This window comes from Cottoperca gobio, chromosome 20 (assembly GCF_900634415.1).
Source record: "Cottoperca gobio chromosome 20, fCotGob3.1, whole genome shotgun sequence".
In the NCBI taxonomy this organism is placed as follows: Eukaryota; Metazoa; Chordata; class Actinopteri; order Perciformes; family Bovichtidae; genus Cottoperca; species Cottoperca gobio.
Genome location: NC_041374.1, coordinates 15,553,126 through 15,561,409, shown reverse-complemented (window position 1 = coordinate 15,561,409; position 8,284 = coordinate 15,553,126). Strand labels below are relative to the sequence as shown.

Sequence of the window (8,284 nt, the reverse complement as noted above, 5' to 3'; positions counted from 1 at the left end):
TCAGTAGGATAATGTTATCCCCTGAAAGGATATAACAGAATATTTGCAAAAATCTAAAGGGTGTACTCACTTTTGAGATATACTGTATGTAACTTTGAAAAAAAGATGATGCGAATGACCTTTTTGGTGTTTCAACCACATTTTGAGCATGGCGATTAGCGGGCATTGTAAGCTGGAAACTGAATTAAGAGTTAAAGTGGTATGTCTCTTTTCGCATATTTTACATGACAAATCAATCAGAGGGTTTTCAGAGAGGTCAATCGATTCAACAGACTTTGCCACAAAGCTGGCCGACTTTGGTTCCAATGAACTGGGTGACCAAGTTGATGGGCTGTCTCCTTCTATATAAATCTAACACACGCCAGCACCATTATGTCACTGTTTTTAGATCATTTGCTGCTAAAAATCCAGATGTAACATTTGAGAAAATGCTGTTTGAGTGTTCTTTGTACTGTACAAAAGGCAGTAAAATGTTATCAGACAAGTCAAAAATATAAAGTGACAATACAAAATAGTTCAAATGCAGTGTAAAAACAAATATACTTTAATCTCCATTTAATTGGTAAAATTGTTTTCCTTTACCACCAATAGGTTTAGAACACAAATTAAACCTATATATTCCCCAAGGATAATTTCAGATGTACCTTATTCTTAGAGATGTTTCAGATTAGATCACCAGACTACGTGGCTAGCTAGCATACATGAACACAGATAAACCCTGAAAGGCCCTAAAAAAACAAACACCTTTTCAGCTAGCAACTGTACATAGCTAGCTGAAGCTAACTCAATAATTGATAGCATTAAATGACTGTTTCCACAAACTTATTCAGGAAGATGACGTTATGGAGAGTGTATAGTGTCTGTGAATGGCTAGTTAGCATAGAGGCTTGTTACCCTTAGCTTGCCAGCTAAAAATGCTTTAGCTACAGTTACAAGAGTTTATACCACGACGCTACAGCTGTATGTGGTATGAATGATCAACTTTAACCATCAACTTGGTCTAGTGTAGATTTATGATGAAAGTTAGCTTCAGCTAAGTTGCTATAATTGAAAAGGTGGGTGCTTAGTGTGCTTAGTAAGCTAACTTGCCTTGCAGTCCTCGATTTGCTTTAGTATGACATTACATAACAAGAGTTCAAAAATAAAATGAGCTAGTCAGAGATAAAGAATTGTGAAATAAATATGGTAGTACTGATGTATTCAGTTATATTTGTGATGCATCCAATACCCTTTTACTGCCTTCTGTCAGTTTTGGAGCGCCATAATAAACAAACCCAGTGTTTTCAGTTTGCTATAAAATCTTGATTATTCCATCTGTATCGTAACATTAATACAAAACATGCATCCATAGTAATTTTGCTTGAGGTGTTAACAGATGTTAGTAATCAGTGTAAATCATAACATCTATGTTCAACAGATTTTGAATCAAATTAACCTGTAAATCAATCTACAGTTTTCATTACTATGAGCATCTGATTTGCATCAGTTTCCACAGGCTTTAATTACAATAGAGTAGGCAAGTCTACAGTAAAGTACACAGTAATCACACTTATTCCAGGTCCCAAACATATGCACATACAGGCCTCAGTAACACCCTCCAGTGTCCTTGTTTGGAACTATATTCCAGCAGATGAATTCAACTGCTGAAGCTGCTCCTGGCCTCCACAGTGAGACACCAGACAATAAAACCAGAAGATGTCCACCAAGGCTCGAGTTAAAGAGATAATCAAGCGGATGGAGCACATTTCTGACATCCCCCAGGAGTCTCTTTTCTTTTACTGATTTTTATTCTTCAAGGATTCCAGCAAGTTCTTGATCCTGTCACTGGCCGGCTCCCATTTCCTTTTCTTTCCTTTCCTTTTGATCCCTTCAACCTGGGAGGGCAGAAGGAGGCTAGATAGTCCCCAAGGTGCGAAAGCATTTCCTTTAATACCAGCACTAGGTGTGGGTTTTTTATTCTGCTGGACCAGCCAGGAACTCTCCTGACACACAGCCACAAAACGGTCTAGCTGTGTGGCGTTGACGTTCTTGCTGATGTTCAGAGTGGTTTCGAACGGGTTCTGGATGTGCAGCGGGGATACCTCAGGCTTGTTCTGCTCTTTGCCCTAGAGAGAAGGAACGGGACAAGGCTGAAAACACAATTGTGAGCAGTAACAGCAGCGGCCATAAGTACAGTCTTGTATGTACTGTATTTTACAGTCCATCTATTGGTAATGGTTTTTAGGTCTTGACTGCTGTATCTGGAGAACCTATAGCTGACTGGAACACCTCTCAGCAGACTAGCAGATGGGATATACAAGGACATGGCTCTGGAAGACATGTTGACTCGAGTTGTGAAAAGTGAGAATGAGCTAGACTGCTATGGAAACCTGCTATGCACACCAAGCGCGTTAGCCACGGAAGCATATATGATCTGTACCTCTGTCTAGCAGTCACGGCCATCAAATGAACCATCAATATTTGGGTCAGAGAGAAGTCAAGAACCTCCCATGGTACTTTGCATGCCATATCCAGCCTAAAGTGTGACAGTAAAGGAGCTGGAAGGATAAAGGGATGGAGCTGTGGGTGGGGTGGGAGGGACAGAAGATGGCAACATAAAGCCATCCGTCAGAGAAGGGGAGCGAACCGGAGAATTGTAGCACAGTAAAGCAGATTTATGGCTGTTGCTCCACTGGCGAAAGCCTATAGGCACGGGTCACGGCCACAGTCTACCTGCAGGCCTCCTTTGCGGTGTCGAGCTTGATATTAGTCTCATATATAAAGCTGCAGGGTCTCTCTTTCCCAGACGCATCAATTCATTAAACTCCAAGCACTAGCAAAGTCCCTGCATCTCATCTAATGTGCCACCAAAGCATGAATACCTACTTAATCAACGAAATTTCAAGGGGTAAAAGTAATATGTGATGAATAGGATATTATTTAATGGTTTCAGAGGTAAATAATCTATTCTATACAGCTAGAGAGGAAATAATTAGCAGTGGATACTCCCCCTGATAGTACCCTTTACAGTACGCTGACTTGGAAAAAGATTTCCAACCCTTTTGGCTTGATCTTTCCCATCCATTTTATCTATAAAAACTTCTACCGTGGACGCTCTTTCAGCGACGATAAAAAAGTATTACATAAGCAACAACTGACTGAAATATGGTTCTAAATAGAATAAATATGTGTTTGTTTACACTCAGCCTGATGGAGCTCCTAATTGGGATTGCAGCTCAAGGGTGTCCGGGCCCTGTGGGGCTGGCATCAATCACATTTGATAAGGACAGCTGTCATCTGTGTGTGTGGGAAGATGCCATGCACCAAACACAGACTTTATTACCAACAGATTTCTCTGCTGAAGTTCAGCTTTGGGGCTTGGGAGGATATTTTGAAAGGAGGTTGAACTGGTTTATTTCTCAACAGATATTTTTATTTATGTTCTGGTTTTTCAGTGATGCAACAGTAGATTTAAAAAAGTAAAATTAGAAGCTATCCAAGGAGCATGATGGATTTAGGGTTTGAGGGACCATTTTGGAAGTAGAGCTTGACTGGCATTGGATTTTTGATTTGTTTTGATTTTGTAACCATTTGAGAGTTACGGAAATACAATTTATGTCTACTTTTTTTTTATGACATACACAAACATTTTCAGATCAGGATCCCTTAAAAATTGTTATTTTAAAGATTGGTCTGCTCTCTGGTGGACAAACAAAATATCATTGACAGTGTTTCAAAATAATGTCAAACAAATCTTTGACATTTGGCATGAAATCACAGATCGGGTCACAACAGCAGAGACATGCCCAGAGACAATGACGACAGGAAAGAGACTAAAGCCCTTTTCAGACGTGGAACAAGAAACACATTGTTCAAGTGAGAGCTTTTTGTCATTCAGACACAAGTGACGTTTACATTAATGCTCCTTTCACCCTCTCTCGGACATCAAAAGACATTGACGGAAATATATTTGGCACCTGTTGTATGAAAGGAAGTGGCATGAATAATGTATTTAAAAAATATGGACAGGGAGCGCTGGTCTGATTATTACTGTGGTATGATGTTGGGGATTCTCCTCAACAACTTCAAAATTAGCTCATTAAACATTTTTAAGTGCACAAGAGATTATGATTGTGCGATACATTTATGAAAGAATCCATAATAAAAGGCGAACATGACATGCGTTCGGTTTCTCTCTAAGCATATCTAACAATGTGCTGCTGTAGCCTTTATGTTAAACTAACATACATTCAGACTTTTATTACAAAAATGTTCCTAGGTCTGACCTAGCGAGAACTTGAACCTAAACCTGGAATGACTGAACACCACATCACCTTTTAAGTTGATTTGGCGGACTTGTTAGCAAACAGTGGCTTCTTTACACATCCAGTAGTTCCAGAGAAAGATTATCATTCATTTGGAGTCATGTTTGCCCCGTTCTTTGGTCTCTAACAACGTCCTGAGGAAATTATCTGTCTCTTTAGCGTTTACATGCGTCACGATATTGACCTGCTAGTCTCTAACAGTGTCTGCTGGTGCTGAGCAGGTAATGTAAAGTGGGTTTTTTACAACTTTTTCCACTGAAAACAGCTGCTTGGTGAAAATTAATCTTTGAAAATGGTGAGTGAACCAAAACAGTAAAACTTGTGAGCCGCACAGCTAAACAATGTGCTGAATTTCACTATAAAGATCTGTAAAGCCGCAGATTCAGGTGAGAAACGTCTGTAGGTTCAAAACTATGAGCTACCCCTTTCATGTTGTTATCATTATCATTATAAAAAAGGCCAAAAGATTAGCTTCATAGTCAAAAAGATAATGCAAATGATCATCCTTTGGCAAATTCTTTGCTTACATGGGACTTAATGGACGTGAATAATCATACATACCTTTCGGATATTTATTGACATCCTTTTGAATGCAAAGGTGGAGTAGAACTCAAAGAATTCACACAGCAGTTGCTCTGTGACAAAGCAAGAAAAGTCAAGTTAGCGGATAACAGAAACATTGGTATCGATCAAACTGAGTTGTAGCCCCAACAGCCTCGTTTCTCCGCTCCCGTGCTCACCGAGTGTTTCTGTGTTGCTCTGGAGCTGGATCTTGCTGAAGTCGCTGACAAACGTGCAGTCGTTCCCCTCAATCACACTCTTGTCTGCGGGACCTTGTGGGACGAGAGCGGGGGACACGGGGTAAATTACTGCCTTTACACGCCTATGATGGCCATTAACAAGACACAGACAGATGGTGTCGATGCAGTAATGGAGAGGAAACAGAAAGACACAGTAGGGGCAGGAGCGAGAGAGCAGGTGCATGTACATGCGTGTATGAAGGTGGACAAAGAAAAAAAGAAAAAGAAAGGAGGGCCAGGATCATGTCCTTGCTTGGCTGGTTTGCTTCTCCAGCAATGCCCTTGTTACCAGTATCCTTCACCACGGTGAGGGTGCTGGTGTGTAGTGTGTGTGTGTGTGTTCAGCACTATTTAAATAGCTGCCTGTATGCTTGTGCGTGAGTGTGTCTGGAGGAGGCGGGGTCATCGACCTTCCCAGAGTGATGGGCTTTTTATTGTGCTGTAAGCACTCTTTGTGATAGAGTCTGCGCTAAACGGGGTCGAGGAGGAGCAGTAGTCGGTGGAGGGGGGGTAGATTACTTTTGGAAGGCAATTATCAGGCAGCCAAGGTGACGGAGAGAGGGAGAGGTGGTGGAACTGCAGTGGACCTGCAGGTAGACTGGTGTGCTGGTGGTTAAATACTCACAGGACACATTCATTACAGATGTATACATGGTCATCTAAGTATATATATGGTATTAAGTCGTTACAGAGACAAAATGGGAACCACTGGGATTGTAGGAATAAAGCAGCCATTGATGAAGGACAATCAGTGTGCATTATGCGATAGCTTTATCTTTAAAAACAAGACACAACTAGACACAGATTTTAAAGAGGTCGTAAGTAGACATTGCTTCGTTTAAAGGGCTCACGAGCCAAAACATCTTGAGAACTTCCTCTCTTGAAATCCTGATCATTAATATTATAGCTGAAATAATTCATTTAAAGTTCAGACAATTAGTTAATTACCCCATTACCCGTGACTAGTCTAATGATCCATTAATGCTCTTAGTTACATTTCAAGCTAAATTATAGAAATAAATAAAAATCCCTAGCTCCAGCTTCAGTGAAATAGTGATGGGCATATTTCACTATTTCTAACATTTTATCGCTCACGCGACTAATTGATTAATTAAGAAAATAAGATGCAGATTAATTGGTAATGTAAATTACTTTTAGCCCTAGATTAGTTGCGTAATCACTAAATCAATCAAGAAAAAAAACTGTCAAGATTTTCATGGTAAAATGCAAAAACATTGTCTCATCAAGCTTCTTAAATGTGAAGATCTAATCTGATCTGATAGTAAACAATAATGTGGGCTGTCTGTGTAGCCAGACAAAAAGGCTTTCTTATATATATATATATATATATATATATATATATATATATATATATATATATATATATATATAAAAGATTGGATTGTTATGAGCTAGTTTTTGACAATTATCATCACAGAATAATAATTATTTGCAGCCCTAACACATTTTAAACTTACATAAAATGAAGAAATAATTTCATTCAACTCATCTCCACTGTGTGAATGTGACACACAAGATTTCAAGGCTCGACACTGAAATACTTTATTGCTTTTGACTGATGACTCTTTGGCATTATCAAATCTAAAACGGCATATCTTATTTGCTTTACTATACGATGACAAACGTCACCTAACTCCGTGGTTGAATTTATTCTTGAAAAAGGAAACCTCAATAAGTAGAATGTAGAAAAAAAAACCATAATATTTATGTGTGGATTTCTATAGTTGATAAGGTGAGATGCCTATTTTTTTCTATTTAGAACATATACAGTGTTTATTATATCTGTGTATAGAAAAAGCAATAAAAAAGGTTGTTCACAAAAAAATAACTCTAGGGTGAATTAAGGTGACATGATATGTACTGAGTGAGAGGTGGTGCAGGATGAGGGGTGGTGCTGGGTTGTACCTGCCAGGTCCCTGAGTTGGTCCACGGTTGGGATAATAGGAGGGCTCCTCTTCTGCAGGAAGAACAGCACCATGACGGTGAGGGAGAAGTTGGAGATCCAGGCCCCGGGGATGCTGCTGGTGATGCCTTGAGCTCGGGCCCAACAGCGCACGGTGAACACCAGGTAACGCACCCGAGGGTCCAGCTCTCCGTACAGGTAGAGCAGCTCTGTGCTCTTCATCGCCACCCTGTGGATAACGTGCAGAATTACTACTAAGGTCCCACTACGTTCTGATTGGGCTCTGTTCATTTCAGCGTTGATACGTCCAATACAAGTGCAGGCGGTACACTTAATATATTGAAATTGTGCACATGTTTTGCATTGTTACCTTGAGCTTTTATCCCAAATTACTTAAAATTAATAACTATTAGAAATTCAGTGTCCTAGTGTATATAGTCCTCCTTAGCTAGCTAGTTGTTCAATATTGCTATAAATTACTGGATTCGTCAGTGGGCTACCTTCAGGTTATTACGTGTTTCAGTATGTCTACCCCTATAATCATTTTAACCGTCATTTTATGTAAGCGGATCATATTTTCAATGCTCTTTACCAATAGTGTTAGTAGTTTAAACCTCTCGATGCCAAGCCAAGCCTTTTCGTGTTCTTCATGCCCTTAAGTGCCAGTATATGTGCACAGATTTCACATATCTTTGATCCCCAAAAAAATACTGTATTATGTTGAATGTCAAGAGTCAGTGAAAATAGAATCATAACAAAACCACCACTAGAGAGCAGCCATCAGCTTGTCACAGTGACTGCCTCAGTCACATTGCTGTTAGTTTATTTTTTTTTGACACACACACACACACACACACACCCACACACACACACACCCCCCCCACCCCCCCCCCCCTGGCTGGAAAGTGCTACACTTCGAAGATCTGAGAGCACAAATTAAAAAAAAGTTCCCCACACACAACTGGTGGTAACTCCATTTCCTTAGAAACTGCAGAGTGGTTTTTTCTGTATGTTAGCAGGTGTGTACGTGTGTGTGCTACCATTGACTGAGAGCCCACACCATCTTTAGTGTTAGAAGGGACGAAGTGAAACACAAACAAACCCCCTCTTTGGCACTCCGGTTCAGTTTCACTGTGGCAGACATGCGACTGTACCATCACAAGCACTTCCTGCCAGAGTAAGGTTTCTGTTTGGGGCTTTTGCAACGCCAATGTGGCCAAAACGATATTCAGGACGACATAAAACTGCCAGTTTCT

At 40.1% G+C, this 8,284-nt stretch overlaps 1 protein-coding gene across 3 annotated transcripts in view; it reads right to left on the bottom strand.

Moving 5' to 3' along the window:
- Positions 1–515: 515 nt before the first annotated feature.
- Positions 516–8,284, bottom strand: part of mtpap (mitochondrial poly(A) polymerase) — an 18,719-nt gene continuing 10,950 nt past the window's right edge. For all 3 annotated transcript variants that reach the window (XM_029457721.1, XM_029457722.1, XM_029457719.1), the window contains exons 6-9: positions 7,031–7,257; positions 5,045–5,137; positions 4,866–4,939; positions 516–2,105 (exon numbers count right to left, since the gene is read on the bottom strand). In XM_029457721.1, the coding sequence (XP_029313581.1) occupies positions 1,776–2,105; positions 4,866–4,939; positions 5,045–5,137; positions 7,031–7,257 (724 nt within the window). In that variant the 3' untranslated portion in view covers positions 516–1,775. The remainder of the gene's footprint in view (positions 2,106–4,865; positions 4,940–5,044; positions 5,138–7,030; positions 7,258–8,284) is intronic.